A 27,023-nucleotide genomic window follows, 5' to 3' on the forward strand; every position below is an offset into this window, starting at 1 on the left:
CTTTGTGTGTGTTTATTTTTGTCTCTTATGCAATTTATCTTCTGAAGAGAAAATAAAAGCTCAGGAGAAACATGGCAACAACCCATTTCTTCCCTATGGATCAGGGTTGCTGGGCAGAAACGCTAACCCAGAAGGACAGGGGGGCAACTGCCAGCCATACTTACAGTCCGTGAAGAAGACATGCGCAGCCCGGTACTTAGCAGTTGGTGGGTCCTTAAAGTCACCAATGAGAGAGTGTACAGACTGCAGTGAGGAAAAAAAAGGCAGAATTGAACCAGTTCTAGAAGCAAATGGGACCTATTTCTGAACTGGATTAAATCCAAGCTACCTGTACAAAATAATGGGGGATTTTTAAAAATGTGTAATTCATGTTAGCCCATAAGAGAGTTCGAAAGACTTAAAATCAGGATTGTTTCAGAGTTTAGATGAACAGAAGCCCTCTTAGCTCATTCTGGAAGACAGCGTCAGTTCTTTGGAACCATTATAACTTTCATAGAAGAGGAAACTGGTCAAAAACCTTCCAGGAAACTCATGTGGATGAAGTTCTGGCAATTTAGTTGCTTCTGCAGAAACTCAGATATAAGCCAGTTTTCAAAAGCGAAAAGAAAGGGAAGCGAAAACCGAAGGGAATTTATACAGATTACGAGATCTAAGAAAACTATCAACCAAATGCAAGGAGGTGTGTCTTGTCTGGATACTGACTCAAACCAACCTCCAAAAATGATAAGACGGGTAAATTCCACACAACCTGGATATTGATGAAACAGACCCAAAAGCATAAAATACCAGAGTTCTGGAGGTGGGTCACTAATTAGATTCAGTGGATCTCCTCCTAGAGAAGGAGGGCAAGAGCCGGGGACTAGATTGATCCGAGTCCGGCCTTTTGGACAGTGGTGGTGGTTCAGAGAGCTTAACGCACTCTCATCCACACTGCACCCCTCCTTCCCTGCTTGCGGATTGCACGCTTTAATCAGAGCAGTGTGTTAAATGCGCGCTTAACCTAGAAATGTCACTCTGTGCCACAGACGCCAAGCCAGCACGTGCAACCTTAGCCAAAGCACTCCTGGGGGCGGGACTTGCCTTCTCAGACGGAGTGATGAGATACACGGCCTCCAGGCTGGGGAGCGGCTCTCTGCGCTTGTTGATGTCCTCCACAACTAGACAACAGACAGCAGCTCACAGTCAGTAAGGAAACAGAACCAGTGATCACAGAGCTAGAAACAATCTAGACAGGCCACCTTCAGGCTGCGGTAGGGGAAAATCTCGGTCGTGGGGTGGGAATCACTTGCCCCTTCCTTGGAGTTACCACATTCCACTGCCTCACAGTGCTCAAGAGGTTAGGAAACCTGAAATTTTATCACACTCAATATTTCCCATTTCAGTGTAAGTGAACTCCCTGATCTCTGTTGGTTAAAATGGCAGACTGTCCCCAACAGTCTTTTACCCTTTCCTTTGTTCTTTTCCTCCTCTGTCCTAAATAATCCCAATCCCTTTAGAATTTCCAGGTTGAGTTTGTTTATCAACAATTAGTTTTTATCATTTTCTTCTGTATAACATGAAGATATTTCAAACATGCCCTCTTATCTAATAGTCCTCCTTCCCAATAGTTCAAAGATAAACATTATCTTTTGTTAAACCACAAGCATTTGGTTTGCTTGTTTCCTTTAAAGTTATGTCAGCTACTTCCCCTGTAAAGAAGAGCTTCTGGGATAATCCTCATCTTACCAGCCACCTGACAAAGCTTAGGATGTGCTGTCTGTGCTGTACTGTTCTCTGGTACAGGGAGAAGAGTAAAATCACACCGCCCGCGCCATTCTTCCCATGCAGAGGATTTAAGCAAATAAAAGTATCACTTTAGGATGATACCTTGTAACATTTACAAAGACTTTTTACCCCAAATAATGTTCAAATACCGAAATCTTTCAACCATCTACTTTACCAGTAGTTGTAGATTTCTAAATTTATTATGCGAACAATATGTCCCCCAAAATGTTTTGGGGGACCCACACAGGATTGCTAACGTCTCACTTTTGTCAAGCAAAGACCTTCTATAGAAACCACCTTTGGGAGCAGGGAAAAGGCTGTGTGCAGCAGGGGCAGCTGAACCCTCTTCTACGACAGGGAGCTAAAAGATAACATCTACCATCGATGAATCCAAAGACAATAGTCTAAGTATCCAGAAATAGCGAGAGGATAACCAGAGATAGAGGAGAGCCTGAGGGAGAAAGGAGTGGGCCACGATGCTGCTGCTTCTTCATTAGGAGCTCTTCATTAGAAGCTCCATTTGGCTCTATCCCCCGCCTTAACTTTTGTACATTTTTTGCTTTGAGAGAGGAAAAACATTGCTTTAAAAATTCAGTGAAGAGGTGAGTGGGTGGTTCAGTCGGTTCAGTGACTATTTTGGCTCAGGTGTGATCTCAGGGGCCAGGGATGGATTCCCACATTGGGCTTCTCATTCAGCCGGGAGTCTGGGATTGCCTGTCCCCTCTCCCTCTGCCTCTCCCCTGGCCCTCTCTCTCTTTCTCTCTCTCAAATATATAAATAAATGCATCTTAAAAAAAAAATACAGTGAAGGGGTGCCTGGGTAGCTCAGTTGTTAAGCGTCTGCCTTTGGCTCAGGTCATGATCCCAGGGTTCTGGCATCGAGCCCCACATCGGGCTCTCTGCTCAGAGGGGAGCCTGCTTCCTCTCCCACTCCCCCTGCTTGTATTCCCTCTCTCACTGTCTCTCTCTCTGTCAAATAAATAAATAAATAAATAAAATCTTTTTAAAAATACAATGAAGAAAATAACTTTTAAGCTCAAAACAGGGGCAAGCCCAGTTTTCCATCACTGAATGACAAGAAGTCACAGTAAAAATTACGTACTCTCATTTATAGGACTAGGTTTCTGGTGATAGATACACTGGATTTGGAAAAGTGTTTTTAAAAATGAAGGACTTGGGACGCCTGGGTGGCTCAGTTGGTTAAGCGGCTGCCTTCGGCTCAGGTCATAATCCCAGCGTCCTGGGATCGAGTCCCGCATTGAGCTCTCTGCTTGGCAGGGAACCTGCTTCCTCCTCTCTCTCTCTCTCTCTCTGCCTAATTGTGATCTCTGTCAAATAAATAAATAAAATCTTTTAAAAAATTTTTTAAAAAAAAGGAATTAAAAAAAAAAAATGAAGGACTTAGGGCGCCTGGGTGGCTTAGTTGGTTGGGCATCTGCCTTCGGTTCAGGTCATGGTGCCAAGGTCCTGGGATCAAGCCCCACATCGGGCTCCATGCTGAGTGGGGAGCCTGCTTCTCCCTCTCCCACTCCCTCTGCTTGTGCTTGCTCTCTCTCTCTCTCTGTCAAGTAAATAAAATCTTTAAAAATAAATAAATAAACATGAAGGACTCACATCCAAGGTGTGATTATACCCCCCAAAGTCATTACATATATATTCATACATATATATGCACTTAGAATTTAATCAATAAGAAAATCCATGATATATTGTCACCATAATTTTACAATTTCAAAACCTTTTAAAACCAAATAATAGGAAAGACATAAGCTTAGAATAAAGGACAAACCTTTGAATAAAATTCACTAAGCTTATTGAAATCTCAACCCTCCTAGCTCTTCCTCCCATAACCGCGGTTTGTTGTCATTTTGACAAAGACCATCAGGCATCTGCGAGCCCCATAAGACTTGCATAAGTCTTCATAAGAAGTCTCCAGGGGGGAAAACATTGCAACAGGTGTGTTCCACCCAACATTTTCTTCAGAGGAACAACAAAGGTTAACTTCCTTGCTTGAAACAGTAACGCGAAGGTATTGCTTTTCAGTCCTCCGAGACAGCTCAGAAGAGAATGCTATTTCAAAGATTAAAATACAGGACCCCTCTTGAAAGGAGACACTGAGTAACACAAGAGCTACACATGAATGTGAGTCGAGCTCAAGCACAGGAGCCAGAGGGCTGAATCCTAGTCTCAGGAGTGAGCTACTGGCCAGTGACCTTGAGCAGCTGACTTAAATTTTTTGAAAAGCCTATGATTTTGAAATTATAATAGGCAGTCTAAAGAGTGAATAACACATAAACATGCAGATAATTGCAAAGTAAACACCTGCATAAGTGCTTCCCCAGTCAGGAAACTTGCATACCCTACCCCGCCCCCCGCCCTCCAGAGAGAACCCCCGGCCCGACTGGAATGCGATCACTGCTCTTCATGGTTTTACCGTGTACACCTGCATTTCACAACAGCACAGCTTAGTTCTGCCTAGTTTGGAACTTCATATAAATGAAAGCACACTGTAAGTGTCTTTTGTATCTTGTTTCTTTGGCTCAGCATTATGGGCATCAGGTTTACCCATGTGCTTGCGAATAGCCAGAGTGCCTTCATTTTCATCGTCCGTAGTATTCTGCTATGTGACTATACCATGGTAGACCATGATTTACATGTTTTGGTTGTTTCTAATTTGGGGTTACTATGTACAAGCCTGTGTGAACAGCCCTGCACACATGCCGAAATTTGTCTAGGACACACGTCGAACCGCCTGGCTTGCGGGACACACACACCTGCAACTCTACCAGACACTGCCTGTGTTTTTCAAAGTAACTATACGAATGGCCACTCTGTCATATAGGAGTTCCCATTTTTCTACATCCTATCTGTCACTTGGCATTAACAGAATTTAAATACTCCAATCTGATGAGTGTATAGCAAGATCTCATTCTGGTTTTAACCAACTAATGTAGGTGGCCAATGTTTGATGGATTTCTTGGCTATTTGGATCTCTTCTTCGTGAAGTGGGCATTCAGGTCTTTTGTGCACTGTTTCTGTTGGTGGCCTGCCTTCTTTCCCTTGATTTAACCTTCCTTTTCGCACCCTTATTACTAGATATTTAAGGTAATATAAAATGTATTAAAGTAATATTTAATATTACAGATATTTAATGATCGCCTAGTACTGCACTGGGTGCTACAGACTTAGTGATAAACAAGAAGGCCTCTCAAGGACTTAACAGCCTTACCACCTGGGTCGTTGGAAAAATGTGAAGTCAAGTGACATAATAACAAATAGGGAGGGGGAACGGTCGCCAAAGAGGAGGCCTGGGTTTCACTCAAAGGCAGCGAGAGATCTGCACTCACTTGTTATCCCCTCGGTCATGATGTCCGTCATCTTACAGCAGGAGGACAACATCCTCATGCTCAGCTGATCGACCACCAGCACCTGGAAGCAAAAAGAACAGCTTACGGCCTGTGTGGGACTGGCTGTGATTCTCTCATCAGCCTACTATGTCAGACTTCAAAAAGTGCCCCGGAAAAATAGAATATTAAGTTACAAATACTTCCTATGGGGCAGACGTTTGCTAACATACGTGCTAGCTTTTCTCTCCCACGCTACACGCAAACCTCACCTTCTAGGACTAGGAGTTTGTTCTCCCTGACTTAATTGTATATGCTTAAAAAAATTAAAGTTTTTCCATGCTGAAGAAAATGACTACTCAAAAAAAAAAAAAAAAAGAAAAAGAAAATAGAAAAAGGAAAAAGTCATCTACAGCGCCCACACTCAGAGAAAACCATACTGGAGATGATATTTTCAGAGCAGCGGCTTTTTTTTTTTTTTTTTAATCAAGGAGAATGAACACTCGTGCCACACATACAGCGTGCAAGATGAGTACTTTGTTGCCAACACCATGAGGATGTACCAGCACTTGAGCTGTCCGGGAGCTACTCTACTTCAGTCCAGAACACACCTGTCCCAGTCTGAAAGCTTCAGACCTGCAATTCTCCAGCTAACCACTCCTATCTCCGTTCAGCCCACAGTGTAGAGAAGAAGTCATTAGCTAAAACAAGGCTACATCTCTTCCTCTTTATTTTTTTATTTTTAAAGATTTTATTTATTTATTTGACAGACAGACATCAAAAGTAGGCAGAGAAGCAGGCAGAGAAAGAGGAGGAAGCAGGCTCCCTGCCGAGCAGAGAGCCCGATGTGGGGCTCGATCCCAGGACTCTGGGATCATGACCCGAGCTGAAGGCAGAGGCTTAACCCACTGAGCCACCCAGGTGCCCCTTCTCCTTCTCTCTAATGACATAAACCGAGGTTAAAGGAGCTAGACACAATGGTGACCAGAAAGCTCTAAAAGCCAATTAGTTCTCATGCTAAGAGGCAATTTCCTCACAACCCAGGGCGCCTGGGTGGCTCCCTGCCTTAAAAGTCATTAACAGTTAATGTTAATAGTTAATAAACAGTTAAGCAACTGCCTTTGTTAGGTCATGATTCCAGGGTCCTACGATCGAGCCCCACATCAGGCTCCCTGCCCCTTGGGGAGCCTGCTTCTCCCTCTCCCTCTGCCTGCCCGCCCCACCCACCCCCCTGCTCCCTGCTTGTGTTCTCTCCTTTCTCTGTCAAATAAATAAATAAAATCTAAAAAAAAAAAACAAAAAAAGTTTCTGTTGAAAAATAAAATTCGCAAATCCCTAAGTCTATTACTCGTGGGAAGAGAAAGAGGAGGACATGGATAAAGATGAGGATATGAACATGCTGGCTCAAACAGCTCCAAGGCTGAGGCGGAGACCAAAATCCTTCTGTACCACACAGCTCTGCTGTTCCTGGACCAAGTGAACTTGAAAATATGTGGGTTCTTGACTGTGGGACAACTTAGGGGCATGAATGATTGGTATAAACCCTCCAATAACACATGGGAAAGTTCAAGTAAAACAGCGTGTTCTCCGAGCCGGTATAATGCCTGCCCCGGACAACCAAGTGACTTTCTGAATGGAGGACAGCACGCTTTCCCACCTGAAGCGCCCATTCTGATAAACGAGGACAGAATCAATCTGATTGGCTTGAGGGCTTGCTTCCAGCATTGCTCCCAATGTTCTATGAATAAACAAGCTTCCTTCTTTTGTCATATATAGTCCCAGATAAATGGGGCTGGACACGATGAGGGCTTTCCACACTGTTGTATGGGCTTCCTAGAGATGCTTTCGGGGCACCAGAAGGACTTTCTGCTCTCGTAGCAAGCAGAATGATTTCACCTTCTTCTGCTTCATAGAAGAGCTTCCGGGCAATATTTTGTTGGAATAAAAGAGTTCCACTGCTAAAGTGTCCCACCAACTGATCTTTAAGAGAAGCTTTATGACCAAGGGATTTCTTCACCAAGACTGCCTAAAATAAGGCAGAAGGAGTACCATTTTTTGTACTCTCTGGATACAGAAATAGTCTTGATTTCCTATTATACACCCTTCTTCTAACCCTATTTTCTTATGTTTTCACCATTGTTATGTTTTCCACAGGAAGTCACCTGTTAAGACCATTAATTGGGCTCTTCTACTTACCTTCCACTCCCCCTTCTTCTTTACCTTCTTTATCACATCATGCATGATCTCTAAAAAAGGAGAGAAAAAAAGAAAGGAAGGGAGAAGGGAAGGAAAGAAGGAAAGGAGAAAAGTAGGGAGGAAAAGAGGGAGGGAGGGAGGAAAATTTAATTCAATGTTAATGACTTTCAACATCTGCTTATTATCTTAGACTAGGTCATTTACCCCCACAGGCTTTGTTTTCTCTACCATGCAATTCAACCAATCTGCTTACTGAGCCAGAATCAAATTATCACAAACTTTTTTTTTTCCTTTATTCTTATATATATATATATATATATATATATATATATATATATATTTTTTTTTTTTTTTTTTTAAAGTAAGCTCAAGGCCCAACGTGGGGCTTGAACTTGTGACCTTAAGATAAAGAATCACAGGCTCTACAGACTGAGCTAGCCAGGTGTTCCTCTTCCTGTTCTTTAATTTTGTGATTCTTAAACTTTCTGGTCTTGGGACTTCTTTACACTTTTAAAAATTGAAGACTCCAGGGGTGCCTGGGTGGCTCAGTGGGTTAAGCTTCTGCCTTCAGCTCAGGTCCTGATCTCAGGGTCCTGGGATGGAGCCCCTCATCAGGCTCTCCGCTCAGCAGGGAACCTGCTTCCCCCCAACCTCTGCCTGCCTCTCTGCCTACTTGTGATCTCTCTGTCAAATAAATAAATAAAATCTTAAAAAAAAATTGAACACTCCAAAGAATATTTGTTAAGTGAGTAAATATCTATTGATATTTACCATATGAGAAATGAAACTGAGAGATGTTCTTGGCTGGCTCAGTCAGTGGAGTATGTAACTCTTGATCTTAGGGTTGGGAGTTCAAGCCCCACATTGGGTATAGAGTTTACTTAAAAATAAAATCTTAAGGGCACCTGGGTGGCTCAGTTGGTTAAGCAGCTGACTCATGATTTCAGCTCAGGTCAAGATCTTAGGGTCCTAGGATCAAGCCCCATGTCAGCCTCTCCACTCACTGGGGAGACTGCTTCTCTCTCTCTCCCTCTGCCTCTCTCCCTGCTCATGCTCTCTCTGTTTCTAAAATAAATAAATCTTTTTAAAAAATCTTTAAAAAATTAAACAGAATTTTTTAAAGTAATCATTAATTCACTTAAAATAACAAGAAGAATGGTTTCTGGATGGTTCAGTTGGTTAAGCATCTTTTTTTTTTTTTAAGATTTTATTTATTTATCTGACAGAGATCACAAGTAGGCAGAGAGGCAGGCAGAGAGAGAGAGAGGAAGAGAAGCAGGCCTCCTGCTGAGCAGAGAGCTTGATGGGGGGCTTGATCCCAGGACCCTGGGATCATGACCCGAGCTGAAAGCAGAGGCTTAACCCACTGAGCCACCCAGGTGCCCCAGCATCTGACTTTTGATCTCAGCTCAGATCTTAAGCCTTGAGCCTTTAAAAAAAAAAAAGAGTGGGAGGAAAAAAAAAACAAGAAACAAGAGGAGAACCTGGCTAGCTCAGATGGTAGAACATGCTGACTCTTGATCTCTGGGTCGTGAGTCAAGCCTACATTGGCCATAGAACTAACTAACTAAATAAATAAATACCCCATTATATGTTAACATAAATAGCATTTTAATTAAATGTAATTATATTTTCTACAATAAAACAATTTTTTAGTGAGAGTACTGGCTTTAAAAAAGAACATTTCTACAACTCCCTTTGGCTTCATAAAAGACAGCTGGGTTCTCCTATCTGCTTCTGCAATCTGTTATGAATCATATAGCATCTAGAAAACTCTACTGTGCACTTGTGAAGAATAAAAGTGAAGAAGGCAAATAACATGTTAGTCCTATTATAAAGACAGTTTTGCTTATGGACTCCCCATGGGATCTCAGATTTTTGAGAACCACTGTCTTAAATTAAATGGCTAAGAGACTATGACAATACCTCAGGCCACGTGAACCCCCTCAAGCTCCAAAAACAGATGTGAAGGGCAGTTGTGATGTCTTTCTAACCCTGAGCACAACCAAAATCACCATTTTGTTAAGCCACAGTTCCTAGAAATTCCATACCACACACAGGTCTACCCAGCCATGAAGTCTTCACAGGAAATAAAACTTTCACCACTCTTCCTAAATCCGGGTACTATAAAGGCCTAGAAGGACTCAAAGGTAAGCAGATGCCATCAGCAAGTGTGTTTCAAACATTTAGGTCATTCTCTAGGGCATGTTTCTGAATTCTGCTTTTGATCATGCTCAATAATCTGCCATGTCATGAAAGTTTCTTAAAATCTTTAAGAACTCAGGGCGCCTGGGTGGCTCAGTAGGTTAAGCGTCTGCCTTCAGCTCAGGTCAGGATCCCAGGGTGCTGGGATCGAGTCCTGTGTCAGGCTTCCTGCTGAGCCTGGTTCTCCCTCTCCGTCTGCCCGCACTACCTGCCACCACTCTCTGCTTGGGCACTCTCTGTCAAATAAATAAATAAAATCTTAAAAAAAAAAACTTTAAGACATTTTACTTGATTATTAAAAAACCACACACTGCAGTAAGTATGGCAAATAGAAAGAAGTATAAACAAGAAAATACCATGTACTACTTGTGTATATTAAAAAACAAAATCAAGAAGAAAGATCACCTGTAATCCTGCCAACTTGAAATACATAATTAACGTTTTGGTTTATTTCCTGCTAGCTTTTTCCATACAACTCTACGTAGTTAAGATCATGCTGTATATATAATTTTGTATGATTCTTTTTTTCATGAATAAGCTCATTTTCCTCATGTGAATAAAAATGCTTCCTGATATTAAATGCCTGCATACCAGACCCTAGTTTAGTCAACAACTTCCTCAATAGTCATTCAGATTATTTCCCAGATTTCAGTGTGGTGAAAAATCAGGAACAAATACATCCAACGATAGAGTAGTACTTAAGTCAATTAGGTTATGTTAATATAATGGAATACCACGTACTCCTTAGAAATAATGATATGGTAACATAATCTATTCATTCATTCACTCGCTCATTCCATAACCACGGTTTACCAGTCTGTGGACCAGGCACCAGGAACGAAACACAGAAGACGTGGTGCAGCTCCCACCCACAGAGCCGAGAGCCTGGTGGACAGAGGTGGAATCAAGGGCAGTCTCAGCTTCTCATAAGTGCTCTCCAAGGTGAATAAACAAAGGCTATGACAGAAATAAAAACGGTGTGGACAGCTCCCTTCGTGGGAGGACCAGCCAAGGCTTCTCTGAGGAAGTGAACAGCATAAGGAAGATGCCAGCCACGCAAAGGCTGGAAAGGAGAAGGAGAGGCACAAAGGCTTGGGCTGGAAAAAGAGCTGGGCATCGTCTTGGAACTGGAGATCATTATAAGCTGAGGTTAGAGGCCAGGTCATTTAGGGCCTTGATAGGGAGTATGATTTTATCTAAAGGGCACTGGAATGCCACTGAAGGCAGGGACATGGAGGGGATGAGAACAGAAGCAGGGCGTAGAGCTAGGAGGCCTCTGCAATCAGGGGGGAAAAATCAGCACAATTGGTGGTAGGGGTCATGGTGAGAAGTGGATTGATTTGATAGATATTTTGGAAGTAAAACCAACAGGGCTCAATCTGAGGGGTTTTTTTTTTTTTAAGATTTTATTTATTTATTTGACAGCGATCACAAGCAGACAGAGAGGCAGGCAGAGAGAGAAAGGAGGAAGCAGGCTCCCCGCTGAGCAGAGAGCCCCATGCGGGGCTCGATCCCAGGACACTGGGATCATGACCTGAGCTGAAGGCAGAGGCTTTAACCACTGAGCCACCCAGGCACCCCATCAATTTGAGGGTTTTGAGGGGGTGGGGGGTGGGAGGTTGGGGGAACCAGGTGGTGGGTATTAGAGAGGGCACAGATTGCATGGAGCACTGGGTGTGGTGCAAAAACAATGAATACTGTTACGCTGAAAAGAAATAAAAATTTAAAAAAAAAAGAACAAAAACCAACAGGGCTAGCTACTGAATTGGATGGGAGCCCTGGGGGTGGGGAAGAGACATAGATAACTCCTGCGTTTTTGGCTCAAGCAAAGAAATTGATAGAAAGACATTTGGAGATACACAGAGAACAGATTTAGAGGAAGAACTGATTTGTAAGAAAATACCAAGAAGTTTTTGTCTGTTTGGCTTTTTTTTTTTTTTAAGATTTTATTTATTCATTTGATAGAGAGAGAGACACAGGGAGAGAGGGAACACAAGCGGGGGGAGTGGGAGAGGGAGAAGCAGGCTTCCCGCCGAGCAGGGAGCCTGAAGTGAGGCTCCACTCCATCCCAGGACCCTGGGATCATGACCTGAGCCAAAGGCAGCCACTTAACAACTGAACCACCCAGGAGCCCCCCATTGCGTGTTTTTAATTAAAGATTGAGATGGCTGAGAGACATCTGAGGGGGGCTGGAGAGCACGTAGTTGGAGCTTGGAAGAGTGACCTCAGGTAGAGGTAAAAATTTGGATTCCAATCCTTCCTGTCTACGTACTTCCATTCCAAAATTCTTGGGAGCTATATTTGTCGTGGGTATTGTTAACAGCCAATTCTAATGCTGCCCTACATTTTTCTAATCCAATACCGAAAAGGAAACAAGGATTAGAGCCCATTTTAGCATTAAGAATCAAGTAGCTTGGGCTACTTCCCCACAAATAATCCCCGGCAATCACATTTCTTCTCTCTTGTAAGTCCTCTTTGTGCGGAAAGAAACAAAGTCTTCTGAGGCGGGTCCAACCAGCAGTCTTATTCTGCACACCAAACTGTGTATATAAACAGCCACACCGTCCACTCTAATGCCCGGCTAGTCTATACAGATGGAACAGAAGACTCAAGGGCAGCTTCAAGTTCTCCATAATCTTGAGGACCACAGCCCTGGTGGATTCCCTCGTGAGAAGGGGGTAAACAAGAAGGTTCCTTCTCAGCCACATTCTCTAGGTCCTGGGTGACTCCCAAACTCAACAAATCCCTCCCACGCCCTGAGAAAAATAGCTGGTAGCTAAGATTATCCGGGACATCTTCACATGCACCCACTATACCAAGTCGAGTCCTAAAGGACAGGCTCTAGGGATAGGTGCAAACTCATCCCCCCTTGCGATGCGCTGTCCTGACAGCCTCTGTACCCAGGACTGCCTTTATGCAGTGACGTGTGTCAGGACACCTAAGCCCCTGGCACACCGAGACATCTGAAATAGCGTAACTAATATTAGATGGGCTAGAAGCTTGGGGGAAACATGAGCATCACCAAAGTCCTTAAAATTCCCACTTAAGTGGGGGATTCAAATACGCTAGTGCTCTGCCCTGACCAGGTGCACCGGAGTCCCATGCCGTCAGATGGGAGGAGATGTCTCCATTCTACAAAACAGTCTAAGGGAGTCTAAACACAGGCCACAAATGCCCTCCTCTTTACCAATCCAAAGTACAAGGAACTTCCACATTTGTTCTGGCTTAATAGTGGGGAGTTCTTCTACAAGACACCCTCTTGAATACAAGGTAGTTACTCAAGGAAATGTCACCCCCACCCCTCATGATTTTAAAAAAAAGTGTCACGGGAAGCACTAAAGTTAGACCAGGGAAAATCCATGTTTAGGCATTTGCTGACTATGAACTTGGGCAAGTTTAAAATGTTTCAAGCTTGGAGCATCTGTGTAGCTCAGTCAGGTAAGCATCTGCCTTCGGCTCAGGTCATGATCCCTGGGGTCCTGGGATCGAGCCCCGCTCAGTGGGGAGTCTGCTTCTGCCTCTGCTTCTGCTCTTTTTTAAATAAATAAATAAAATCTTTTTAAAAATGTTTTAAGCTTTAGTTTTCTTATTTGCAAAATTAAAATTATAATACCCCTATGACCTGTTATAAAGATTAATGAGATACAATGCTTAGTGCCTGGCATTCCACCAGAGGAACCTATTGTAATGTCACTGTAAAATACATTATTCATACAGACAAGGAATTACTTCCTTATGAAAATTATGACACATCACTTCCACCAATCAAGATTTTTAATAGAACGTGAAAACCTATTAAGAAGAAATACAGGGTGCCTGAGTGGCTCAGTGGGTTAAGCCTCTGCCTTCAGCTTGGGTCATGATCTCAGGGTCCCGGGTTCCAGCCCCGCATTGGGCTCTCTGCTCAGTGGGGAGCCTGCTTCCCCTCCGCACCCCGCCTTCCTCTCTGCCTACTTGCAATCTCTCTCTCACTCTCTGTCAAATAAATAAATAAATAATCCTTTAAAAAAATACATATTCAAACTACAGTTTTTAAATAATCACAAAAATATTAGGTAGCAATCTCCACAGTAGTATTACGTATTACACCCAAAACTTCAAAGCTTCTCTGACCTCCAACACACGTGTAAACGTTTTGAAGTAATGGCAGGAATGTGTGAATGTATACAATATAAATCTTAAATGATACAAAATTGAACAGAAGATTCCTTCTATGTCGTCTGAGGAGACCTTTGTTTGTCTAGGAAGAGATGCATTAAAACCAAAGCACAAATGGGCACTGAACACAGACACACAGGACTGTATTTTTAAATTGCTATGACTTAACGTTCTGCAAATTTGCTTAGACAAGAACATAAGATGACGTGTAAAACTGGTAAGGAGAATGGAGAGTACCTGCCTGCAGCAGCCATGGGGATCCCACTAAAACCCTTATGAAAGAACCAGCAGGACTTTTATGGGGTGACCAGAACCAGACTCCAGGAAGACAGCTCTGCTGCTTACCACTGCGTACCGGGCTGGGACCTCACCCCTCTCGACTCTGCCGGCGGCTGGAGATTCTGCTCTCAAGCAAGAAGTCTATTCCTCTTTGCCCGGCAGCACTTCAAATCCCTGAAGACCACAACCACACGTCTCGTTGTCTTGCTCTGGGCTGGAGTCTCCTTGTTAAATAATGACACCTCCCAGGTGGAATGAGTTTAGGGCTAAACAACACATGAGAAAATAGTCCAAATACTTGAAAACAAGACTTCTAAGTCCTGTCAAGGATCTTCCCCAGAGGGGCGACTGGGTGGCTCAGTCGGTTAAGTGGCTGCCTTCAGCTCAGGTCCTGATCCCAGGAGCCTGAGATGGAGCCCCCCGCATCTAGGTCTCTGCTCAGTGGAGGGTCTGCTTCTTCCTTTCTCTCTCCTTCTGCCTTTCCCCCAGCTTGTGCTTGCACACGCGCAATATCTCTCTCTCTCTCTCTCAAATAAACACAAAGTTAAAAAAAAAAAAAGATCCTCCCTTAGAAATACCTATTTATACATAGACTATTGGTAACCTAGCTACAAACCATTTACCATTTTGTCTTTACATAGTTCTTCGTAATACAGAAGTAGCACATTTTTGTTGAAAAATTCAAATAGATGTATAAATACAAAATGAAATTTTCCTCCTTACTCCCACTCTTGAGGGGAAACAACCACGAATAAGTCTAGTGGGCACACTTACAGATCCTTTTCTATGCATATACAAGTATACATAAGAATGTATGCACATACACTCGCGGCTCCCTGGTTGAGGCCTGGGGAGGTGAAGGAACTTTTCATAATTCTCCTCCTTTAGTGCTTAAGAATCCTTACGTTGGAAAGAATCTTAGAGATCACTTAAGACCAGAGTCTAGGTCTCTCATTTTGGGACTGAGATACTCCTTGCAAAACAGAGCCATCTGGAGTGGGCAAGGCCACTACATGGTCACTCCACAGTGAGCAGAAATGGGTCTCTGCATCCCCATACAAATGTTCTTCCCATGACATGGGCTCTGGCATGGACTGGACTCTGAAAATGAAGCAGGGTGTGCTTTTCTGTTTCATTTCAATGATCACCTTGACACAGTAAAGCTAAGTGATTGAGTTTTGGAGCCAGATCCTCCATTTACCAGCTGTGACCTTGGGCAAGTCATTCAATCTGTGTCAGTCTTCCCACCTGTGAAATGGGAATGGCCACACATGCTCCATAGAGTTATTGTGGGGATTACATGAGTTCATGTGTGTAAAGCACTTAGTTCAGTACTTATCCCTGCTGGTTATCACCATCACCATCATCCTCTATTTCAAATGGTATCTGACCTCTAGGATGGAAGAAGCCAATGATTTCCAATTGGCTTCTTATTGCTCTCCATGGAGTTTGTGACATCTCCTGTTTTCCAGTTTGTTTCTCTGCATACAAATTCTTTCAGCCACTCAACAGTGATGACTTGTGGAACACCTGCTCTAAGTCAGACCTTTCCCAACACTGCAAAGACCACAGGGAACAAGCTAAACAAGATTCCTGCTCTTAGGTTGCTTACACCTGCTTGGAGGGCAGAGACAGCCAATAGACACTAGGAAGTACACAAGGCAGCTCTAGAGAGTGATATGTGCTCACAGGAAATTAAAAAGGTTAATCAGTAAGAATAAGATGGAGGTTTGGAAGAAGGTCCCCTGAGGAGGTCACCAGGAGGACCAACACTGTGTCATTTTGAAGGGAAGGGTTTTCTAGGCATAGGAAGAGCAGGTGCAGGATCCAGAGGGGTACAGGCCAGGAATAAAGAGAAAGCAGTGTGGGGAGACCCAGCAAGTTCGGTGAGAAAAAAATGGTGGAGGATGCACTCTGACAGGTCGCCCCAGGGTCTCACCTGCTCAGTAAAGCAGTAACTCCTTCCTGAGGACTCCACAAGTCATACATAGTATTCTGCTCCTGGAACACTAAGCCTCATTCATTCACCTTCAAAGATGACAACTCCCTCCCATCCCTGTGCCCTCAACTGCCACCCCGTCTCTGGCATCTGGCATTAGATAATGATCTAACAAATGTCTATAGAATGAATGAATCCCTGAGTGACATTGCTGAGCAGGGCTTGCTGGGAGAGAAATGAGCAGTTCTGTTCATAGTGTATCTCATGACCGAGTAAGGTGACTCTACCCAGGAGCTCGCTGCAACCACCTACACACCCCCTCCCAGGGCCACCACTCTCCTGACACCTCCTAAGATTCAGAACTCCCAGTTCAAAGATGATGCCAGAAAAAAAAAAAATCTCAGGGACATTTTCACAGTGACTGCTAGGGAGAGAGAACTCTCTATTCTTGAGGAGCATGACAAGTAAACTATGGCTATTCTGGCTAGCTCCAAGTTTGCAAGCAAGAAAGATCTAGAAATGGTCCTCCTCTAACTCTCCTCACTCAAATGAAGTGAGTGTGGGTATTATGTGAATGTACAGATACAAATGCTCAAATTCAAAGTTTCTGCTATCTTAGCATTTCTCTACTAATTTTTAAAATTTTTTTATAATTTATTTGAGTTTTCATACTTTCCCCAACTTTTGAGTTAAGCCAGGGAGATAGCATTAAGAGCTAATGATAGTCTTTTTTTTTTTTAGATTTTATTTGACAGAGAGAGACAGCTAGAGCAGGAACACAAGCAGGGGGAGTGGGAAAGGGAGAAGCAGGCTTCCTGCTGAGCAGGGAGCCTGATGTGTGGCTTGAACCCTGGGATCACGACCTGAGCCGAAGGCAGACACCCAACGACTGAGCCACCCAGGCGCCCCAACTATTAATTTTTAACCAGTGTCTGAGATATCACAACATAGCTAAAATACTTTCAAAAGCTCATAATCAAGAAAAAGCTCCATCAGGGCCACCTGGGTGGCTCAGTCGGTTAAGAGTCTACCTTTGGCTTGGGTCATGATCCCAGGGTCCTGGGATCAAGCACTAACTTAAGCTCCTTGCTCAGTGGGGAGCCTGCTTCTCCCTTCCCCTCTACCCCTCCCCCTGCTTGGACTTGTGCTCTCTGTGTCTGTCAAATAAGTAAAAATAAAGCCTTCTAAGAAAAACCTCAATCAATAATGCAGTCTTAATTTTTTAAAAGTGCCCACAATAGTAGTAGCATCTAACATTTACTTAAGTTACTATACATTTTACATGAATCACCTCATTTAAAGCTCACTGTGACCCCCCCAAGACTAAGTATTATAATCATTCCCATTTTACTCTATTTTTAAAATACATGTTATTTATTTATTTGAGAGAGAGACAGAGATAGTGAGAAAGAGCACAAGTAGGGAGGAGAGGGAGAAGCGGGCTCTCGCTGAGCGGGGAACCTAATGTGGAGCTTGATCCCAGGACCCCAAGATTATGACTTGAGCCAAAGGCAGATGCTTCACTGACTGAGCTACCCTAGGCGCCCCTAACCACTGTCATTTTACGAAGAAAGAAACTGAGGAGGCACCTGGGTGGCTCAGTCGTTAAGCGTCTGCCTTCAGCTCAGGTTGTGATCCTAGGGTCCTGAGATCGAGCCCTACATTGGGCTCCCTGCTCTGTGGGAAGGCTGCTTCTTCCTCTCTCTCCCACTCCCCCTGCTTGTGTCCCCTTTCTCACTGTCCCTCTCTCTGCCAAATAAATTAAATAAAATCTTAAAAAAAAAATGAAGAAGGAAACTGAGGCCAAGAGAAGTGTCTAGCACCTGCACTATGAAATGCGCAGAAGCATAGGAAGCCTATGGAGAATATATGTTTTATAAAGATTAGCATTTCTCTTTTATTAGATTTTTCTAAATATTAAAAAATTAAGGGGCCCCTGGGTGGCTCAGTGGGTTAAAGCCTCTGCCTTCGGCTCAGGTCATGATCCCAGGGTCCTGGGATTGAGCCCCGCATCAGGCTCTCTGCTCCGCAGGGAGCCTGCTTCCTCCCCTCTCTCTCTGCCTGCCTCTCTGCCTACTTGTGATCTCTGTCTGTCAAATAAATAAATAAAATCTTCAAAAAAAAATTAAAAATTAAAAAAATTTTTTTTAAAAGTGGAAACAACCCAAATGTCCATCACCCAATGAATAGATAGATAAATGTGGCATATCCAGACAATGGAATATCCAGCTATAAAAAGGACTGAAGTGCTGATAATTGCTACAACATGGATCAATCTTTAAAACATGCTAAGTCGGGGTGCCTGGGTGGCTCAGTGGGTTAAAGCCTCTGCCTTTGGCTCAGGTCATGATCCCAGGGTCCTGGGATTAAGCCCTGCATCGGACTCCCTGTTCGGCAAGAAGTCTGCTTCTCCCTCTCCCTCTGCTCTTCCCCCTGTTTGGGTGTGCGCACGTGTGCTCTCTCTCTCTGAAATAAAAAAAATAAAATCTTAAAAAAAATTATACACACACACACACACACACATATATACACACACATATATAGTCACCAGAGAAGGGCACCTGGGTGGTACAGTTGGTTGGGTTACTGACTCCTGGTTTCTGCTCAGATCGTGATCTCAAAATCTGGAGACTGAGCCCCGCATCCAGCTCTACGCTCAGCATGGATTCTGCTTAGAGTGTCTCCCTCTGCCTCTGCTCCTCTCCCTGCTCACATGTACATGCTCCACCTCCCTCAAATAAATAAATCTTTAAAAAAAAAAAAGTCATCAGAGAATCTTAGATGAAAATTTCAAACTCAAAAAACAAAAGCCGTTTTGTTTATTATGGAATTGTTCCATAGTGTCTTCATCTAAAGACAGGTACCCCCAGCTCACTCCTGTAAAACATCAGTTACCTAAAATTATAATTTCCTATAATTTTGGGGTTTTTTTAAGATTTTATTTATTTATTTGACAGAGAGAGACACGGAGAGAGAGGGAACACAAGCAGGGGGAGTGGGAGAGGGAGAAGCAGGCTTTCCCACCGAGCAGGGAGCCCGATGTGGGGCTCGATCCCAGGACCCCGGGATCATGACCTGAGCCGAAGGCAGATGCTTAACGAGTGAGCCACCCAGGTGCCCCAATTTCCTATAATTTTGTATCTGATCTGTACCTTGTGAAAGTGGGAGACCAAAATAGAGGTCACAAATTGTCAGCCATGGGGTAATGACGAGGTACCACTCCCTGTAACTGTTCAATGGTAACTGCCTAACCTGCGCATGTTCCCGTTTAGGTTTACTTTCGGGAGGTGGGGAGTGGGAGGGAAAGGAGAGGTCGATTGTTGGAGTGGTCACAAGCTCTAGAACATTCAGAGACTGGTGAACAATGATTTGATTACGTTGCCCTTGTACGCACACCCACAGATTACATAAGGCTCAGATGCCCAGCATTATGACATCCAACACTTGGGCTGCTGCCAGCATCTGAAAGGAGAGCAGGATAAATAAATGCCTGACATTCGGGAGACCAAATCCTAACCTCAGGCCCATAAAGATGCCAGATGGAGTTACAGGAAGGACTAGTCACTATCTCTCTTACAGGAGAGTCTCATTTTCCATCTAATTTTCCCCACTCTGCTTCCTAAGGGTTAGAGCCAAAAGGTTAAGGAGCTAGACAGTCTCTAAAGCAAAGCCTCGCAGACCTTGGAATTTTGATTAGTAGAAAGGAAATCTCAAAGTGAGGACAAAACGAGATTAGAAACAGGAGCTCCCGGTAGCACTTCAGAGGCAGTCACCTCGCCTCAGCTCCAAAGAAGCTATTTTCGGGGCTCCTGGGTGGTTCGGTTGGTTAAGCAACTGCCTTCGGCTCAGGTCATGATGCTAGGATGCTGGGGTTGAACCCCATGTCAGGATCCTTGCTTCTGCCTCTCCCTCTGCCTCCTACTCTGCCTGCTCATGCTCTCTCTCGTTCTCTCTCTGTTAAATAAATAAATAAATAAATAAGAATTTATTTTCTTCTTCCTAAGGTTGTTTTCCACGTAATATCCCCTGGATTAAAGGAGCTGTGAAATCACCAAATACACACAAATAGGAAAATCAATTAAAAAGGGAAACTGAAACAATTTCTATCTTCTTAAAATCAACGGCTTGCAGTAAATACTATTTAGTTATATTAATGTTTTGCACAAAAAGACCAAGACACAAAATGGTGAAATGGAGATTAATATTCTAGGATAGACAGCACTACTATTACCTCTTAAGCACTGCTGAATAAGACATTTTTAAAAGGACTCAAGAATGAGGGTCTTTTTTATACAAGACAGTGATACTACCATGCAGTTATTTGGGAAACATTTTGCATTGGCTCAAGGAAAAAAAAGGAAGGAAGGAAAGAAAGAAAAAGACAGAGAGCGGAAGGAAGGGAGGGAGGGAGAGAGGGAGAGAAAGAAAGGAAAGGAAAGAAAGGAAGAAAGAAAGAGAGAGGGAGGGAGGGAAAGCAAGCAAGCAAGCAAGCAAGAAGAAAACACTGCTCAACAGCAGACCTTATCTGTTAATGTCCTATTTGGTCTGACGGCCTGTGTCTGTTTTTCTGCAAAAAGCTTGTCCTCAGGGCACTTGGGTGGCTCAGTCAGTTAAGCATCTGACTCTTGGTTTTGGCTCAGGTCCTGATCTCAGGGTCATGAAACAGAGCCCCATGTCAGACTCCATACTGAGTGCGGAGTCTGCTTAAGTTTCTTTCCTTCTACGCCTCCCTGCCCACCCCATCAAATAAATAAATAAATAAATAAATCTTCTCTCTCTCTTCAGCAACATCTGGAGACATTTCTGACTGCTGTTACTGAAGGATGCTACGGGCATCCAGTGGGGAGAGGTCAGGGATGCTGTCAAACATCCTCCAAAGCAGAGGATCGTATAGCCCAAAATGTCAATAGTGCTAAGGCTGAGAAACCCTGATCCAGTCCATTATAAAGAAAATGAATCCAGGGGCGCCTAGGTGGCTCAGTCGTTAAGCATCTGCCTTCAGCTCAGGTCATGATCCCAGGGTCCTAGGATTGAGCCCTACATCAAGCTTCCTGTTTGGCAGAAAGCCTGCTTCTCCCTCTCCCACTCCCCCTGCTTATGTTCCCTCTCTCGCTCTGTCTCTCTCAAGCAGATAAATAAAATCTTAAAAAAAAAAAAAAAATCCAAGAGCGATAAGTGACTTGTCTGTGAGAGTGGTGGTAGGAATTATCTTATTTTCAAGTCCAAGATTCTCACTAGCCCAATCTGTTCTAAGACTTAACCTGCTTCGGATAGTCAAGTTTAAGATATTAAAAAATACTTAATCTTACACAGCATGGCAAGGCCGCAAGCTCAAGCTCCTTCTGAAACCAACAATTCAACTATTGTAGAGGTGTCAAACTGATGGGAGACAAAAGTCTCAGGGAAGGTTCCAGAAGAAGGAAATGCTTCTCCCATAACCACTCCCAGACCCCAACACATAAAAAGGTCTAATTCTAGGAGGGCTGCTTCCTTTTCCCAAAACCATGTAACTGGTTACAATTATATACCCAGGAAAAGAAAACATCCTCCAGGGACTTGGGCCCAGGATCAAACACAGGAAGAAGCTGGAGCTCCAGGAAGAAAGACTGAATATCCAGAAGCAGCTGAATTGGCACCAACTTTCACTGAATATGCAGGGTGGGTGCTTTCCTCAAGCCTGTCTTCTAGACCACATAGAAAAGATGCTGCTGCTTACTACAACTGAGAGTTGGTTTGTTGTCCTCTCAGCAAGAAAGGGGCGGGGGGGGGTGGCCAAAAGAGCCGGTCATTTTGTTATATTCAGAATCTAGGGTGTGGTGGTCTCCAGCTTCTGGCTGCTGGCCACTCCCCTCCTTCCTTCCTAGAATACAGTTCTTATAAATGATAAAGTCTTATTTTCTACAGTAGATGTGTGATAAGTGACTTAGCAAGCCTAGGAAAGCTGAATCCATCCGAACTGGAATCCTAAGCCAGCACTAGGGAACGTTGAAAACCAACCAAATGCACATAAAAGAATCCTGCACAGTTACAGGAACTGGAAGCACCAGGTACCTCTGGAACTTAAAAGAATGTGTGTGGGGTTGGCGAGTATAAGGCATGTTGGTAGAAAGGTATTTGGGAAACAGTTATATCCTAGATCCGTTCTACCACTTCCCATTACTGGGTGACTGTCCTTCTCCCCGCATAGCAGAACACTGAACGTTTCCGCTCCAGAGAGTGTGGAGTGTACAGGGTTCCGGGACTGTGAGACGCAAGGCACAGCTCAGAGCCCGAGTCTAATACTGAACACAGAGGGACTGAATGACCATGTGTACAGATTGTTGAGAACTACCCTCCATACCTCTGGCCCTCTTCATCCACTCAGCTCCCAGAATTCTGGTAGCCAGACCTTTATCTCCCATGCAGGAGACAGACTTCTCTGGGGAATCAAGCCCAAGAAGAAAAATCCGGAGACACTGACACTGGGATTCCCCAACAAAGAGCCCACCTACTTCAGCCCCATCCACAGGCCAGAGCTCCAATTAGCATTTAAGTCTCTCATCTTAACCACAAGCAGCCAGAGAAGGTTTGCCATGCATCTAAGTAAAAGTTCCTCTGTGGAAAACAGAAACCAAAACAACCACAAAACCAGAGAAATAGACTACGCATATGCTTTTTTATTTTTAAAGAGAGAGACATAAAGGAATATACCACATCCATGGAACAAGAATAGAAGGCTACAAGAAAATTTAAAATGAGCTATTAGAAATGTTTAAAGAACATGACAGCAGAAATTTAAAATTAAATAGAAGGGTTGGAAGATAAAGTTGAGGAAATCTGGAACACACAGCAGAGTCAAAGAGATAAATAAGGGAAAAGATAAGAAAATTGGAGGACCAGTTCAAGAGGTTCAACATATAAACTGTACTAATTCCATAAAGAGAAAACTCAGGAGAAGAAATCATTGTGAATTTTTTTTTTTAAAGATTTTATTTATTTATTTATTTATTTATTTATTTATTTATTTATTTTGAAGACAGAGAGAGAGAGGTGGGGAGGGGCAGAGGGAGAGAGAGAATCTTCAGCAGACTCCGTGCTGAGTACAGAGCCCAACTAGGAACTTGATCTCATGACCCTGAGATCATAACCTGAGTCATAACCAAGAGTTGGATGTTTAACCGAGACATCCAAGCTCCCCTGTGAAATTATTTTAAAATGTTCCTAGTAGTAAATGGCATAAGTTGCCAGATGGCAAGGCCCACTGAATGTCTAGCACAGGGGTCAGCAAACTAGGGCCTGTAGGCCAAATTCAGTCTGCAGTGTTTTTGTATAGACCTTAAGCTTTTACACTTTTAAAAGGGTGGGAAAAAGGGAAGATATGGCAGAGATTATATATGTACAACAAAAAAACAAAGTATGACTATGTGACCTTTTAAAGAAAATGTTTTCTGACCTTCATTCAGCACAGTGGGTAAGGACAGACATACACCACAGTAAATCACTGTGAAAGTCCAGAACATTGAGGACAGAGTGGAAGTTTCAGAGGGGAAGATATGAGACATATACTAAAGGATCAGGAATCAAATGCCTTCACACTTCTCAAAGGCAAAATGGAAACAAGTCAACAATGGAGCAGCCTTCAAAATTCTGAAGGAAACCAATTTCCAACATAAAATTCTATGCTCCTCCAAACTATCACTTAAAAATGAGAGTAAAATAGGGGCACCAGGATGGCCCAGTCATTAAGCGTCTGCCTTCGGCTCAGGTCATGGTCCCGGGGTCCTAGGATCAAGCCCCGCATCGGGCTCCCCTCTCAGCAGGAAGCCTACTTCTCCCTCTCCCACTCCCCCTGCTTGTGTTCCCTCTCCCGATGTGTCTCTCTCTGTCAAATAAATAAATAAATAAATTCTTTAAAAAAAGAATGAGAGTAAAATAAAGATATTTTCTGACACAGAAGGTCTCCAAAAAACTACCTCCCTTCTTCCAGAAGCTCCTGGGAGGTGAGCTCCACCAAAACAGGAGCGAGTAAACCAAGAAAGGAAGACACGAAATACAGAAGGGATGACGCAAAACGAGCGAGGTGGGGCGCCTGGGTAACTCAGTCAGGAGAGCGTGAGACTCCTGCTTCTGGGGTCATTGAGTTTGAAGCCCACACTGAATGCAGAGATTACTTTAATTAGTTAATTAGTTGATTAATCAATCAATTAATTAAAAAACAAGGGAGGTGAAAAAAATCCCGGGAGGCTGGCGAAGAGACGAAGGTCCAGAGTAACAGTGCTGCACTAGAGGGAAGACATCCCAGTCTCAGCTAACTGTGGCTTTATGTTCTACCCGCTCGGTCATGGCAGCCGATCGCATAGACGCAGGTTCCCCTGCGGCATCATTTCCTGTAGGGCAGGTCTGCGGCTGATAAATTCTTTCAACTCTTTTATTTTTAAATGTCTGAAAGTGTTTATTTTGCTTTGTTACTGAAGGATACAGTATATTCTCTGGGGCTTAGCATTCTAGGTTAATATGTTGTATCTCTCAGTCCTTCAAAGTTACTGCTCTACTGGTTTTTCGCTTACATTGTTCCTGGCAAGAAACCTGAACCATATTTATCTCTGCCCTGTATATAATGTGTCTTTTCTCTCTGGTTAATTAAAGAATTTCTTTTTATAACCGCTTTTAAGCAATCTGGTGATGACGTGCCTTGCTGGAGAGTTCTTCGTGTTGCTTATGCTTGGGGTTCTCTGAACTTCTTGGGATCTGAGAGTTTCTAGTTTTCATCAAATATGGAAAGAGTCTAGCCAATATTTCCTCAAATACTGTTTCTGCACACCATCCTCCCCACACCCCGCCCCAATTCTTCTCTCCTTCCAGAACTCCAATTATATACACTGGGCTCTTCGAAGTTGTCCTACAGCTCACTGATGCTTTTTGTTTTCTCTTCAGTCTTTTTTCTATGTTTCACTCTGGACAGTTTTTGTTCCTACATCTCCAAGTTCACTATTTTTTCTTTTGCAATGTCTAACCCCTAACTCTAACTCTTCAGTAAAAAGAGAGATAAAAACAAAGATAGCAAGAGATTAACAATCGTTAGATTTATAGTTTTAGATTCCAAAACAGATTCTAAAACTTAGAAGGCAAGTAGGTGCTATAATACTGTTCTTTCAACTTTTCAGTATGTTAGACATTTTTAATAAGATTGGGGGCAGGGAAAGAATGGGTATTACCACTGTATGAGAACCTGACCAGATCCTTCAGTCTCAGTTAAAGCCTGAAAAAAAGTTATTAGTTTAACGTGAATTTCAAAGTTCCTTAAAGGATAAATAGGAGGGGTGAGGCGACACAGAGGGAGAGACACCCCACCACACAACCGAAACAGTCAAGTTCAAGGTAACTCACCCTAGGATTATCTGAGGGAAAGCAAACTGGAAACTCTCAGCAGCACATGATTGCCTCATCTTAAAATCCTGAATAACTTTTACCCAAAACATGCTTAGGTCTATAGGCCGAGTGATTTTTAAGGGGTCTGCCTCACCGTTGTCTACTGTGGAAAGTCTAGCGTGTGGAGTGAACAGAGCAGAGGGCGACTCTTGCTCAGCTGCAATGTTTTTATTTTCCTCAAATCCCTAGCAACTAGTCCTAACAATATCGATGTGTCTGGAGACCAGTGAGCGGCCTCTCCTTCCTCTCCTAGGTGCACCAGTGCTCAAGAAGATAGGAGAAAAGGGAACTATGAGAGAAGGGGCCAAGGTCAGCATTGCTGTGTCACAGCGATGGGGGCTCTGAAAACCACCTCAGCCTAAAAGGTCTTACTTTTCCCCCTCAGCTGCCAAACAGAGGCGGCTTTGTTCTACCACCATTAAAGGAAGCTCATGAGGATCATCTGTGACAGGATTAGAATCAACTGGAAAGTCCTGAGCTACACCTAAGCTCGGTGTAAGTAGCCTTTCCTCCCTCACCATTGTAACACTGCGAGTGGCTTATACCTGTCCCTGCGAAAATCTGCAGGGCACAGACATGAAAATAATACTCTGGCCCCAACAGCCACTGAGAAGGGAAAAAAACCTGCCACCATGTTTCATCCAACAGACTAGTTAGTATAACCTGACTTCCTGCTCTGGTGGGCGTCTGGACTAGGCACTTCTAAGATTGCTCCCAGAGCCGAGATTCTACTACACTCTGATGCCATCTTGACATAGTATAAATCCCAAATCCTCAGAGCTTTACAACTATATCCTCATTTCCTCCTCAAAATAATCCTGAACAATGAAGTTCATACAGACATGGGTTGACACAGAAAAACCTTGGAAAAGTACCCAAGTGCCAAGCCTCCCAGCTTAGAGAGCAAAGACTCACTCTTTTTTTTTTTTTTTTAAGATTTTATTTATTTATTTGAGAGAGAGACAGGGAGAGAGAGCATGAGTGAGGAGAAGGGCAGAGAGAGAAGCAGACTCCCCGTGGAGCTGGGAGCCCGATGTGGGACTCAATCCCAGGACTCCGAGATCATGACCTGAGCCGAAGGCAGTTGTCCAACCAACTGAGCCACCCAGGCGTCCCAAGACTCACTCTTAAATGAGGAGTCCTGGTTGCCGGCTCAAGCTTGCTTTCAGACAGTTTGACGACAGGTCCTGTGAGTCACAAAATCACAGACACTGCTCTGCTAGATTCACCTTCCTGACTCTCCCTATGTCCACCTGAGATGTTGGCATCCCGTGGGGGGAAACCGGGTCCCTCTTCTCTGTGATCTGATCTGTCCCACAGCTTTGGTGCCCTGATGACGCTCCAGTCCAAATTTCCAGTCCAGACCTTCTGGGCACATCTGCAAACCTGTTTCTTCTCCTTTCATATCTCAGTGAATGGCACAATCTTCCAACGGGCTGCCCGAGCCATTAAATGGACTCTTTCCCAACTCCTTTTCCTCCTGCACATCCAAGCATTCACGATGGCCTGACCCTTCTACCTCCACAGCCTCCTTCATGTCAGTCTTCTCTCCAGCCACTGCTACTTCTCCATCCCTGGCAGAGCTCACCACACTCACCTCAACTGTCTCCAGCCCGGGCACCACAGGGCCTTCCTAATGCCATCCTCTGAGCCCGCTCAGTATCCTTCCCTCCCACCAGCCTCCATGCAGCAACTAGAGATCTTTCTAAACTAAATTCTTCTTTTTTTTA

The 27,023-nt window shown here is 43.7% G+C and overlaps 1 protein-coding gene across 3 annotated transcripts in view; it reads right to left on the reverse strand.

Moving 5' to 3' along the window:
• Positions 1-27,023, reverse strand: part of STXBP1 (syntaxin binding protein 1) — a 70,995-nt gene that overhangs the window by 29,741 nt on the left and 14,231 nt on the right. For 2 of the 3 annotated variants that reach the window (XM_044264848.1, XM_044264847.1), the window contains exons 2-5: positions 7,305-7,354; positions 5,112-5,193; positions 1,081-1,157; positions 165-243 (exon numbers count right to left, since the gene is read on the reverse strand). In XM_044264848.1, coding sequence (XP_044120783.1) covers positions 165-243; positions 1,081-1,157; positions 5,112-5,193; positions 7,305-7,354 — 288 coding nt within the window. Of the gene's footprint in view, positions 1-164; positions 244-1,080; positions 1,158-5,111; positions 5,194-7,304; positions 7,355-14,012; positions 14,031-27,023 lie in introns of those variants that run through there. The other variant, XM_044264849.1, reaches the window with a different exon arrangement.

The sequence above is a fragment of the Neovison vison genome, chromosome 9, assembly GCF_020171115.1.
Source record: "Neovison vison isolate M4711 chromosome 9, ASM_NN_V1, whole genome shotgun sequence".
NCBI classification, from domain to species: domain Eukaryota; kingdom Metazoa; phylum Chordata; class Mammalia; order Carnivora; family Mustelidae; genus Neogale; species Neogale vison.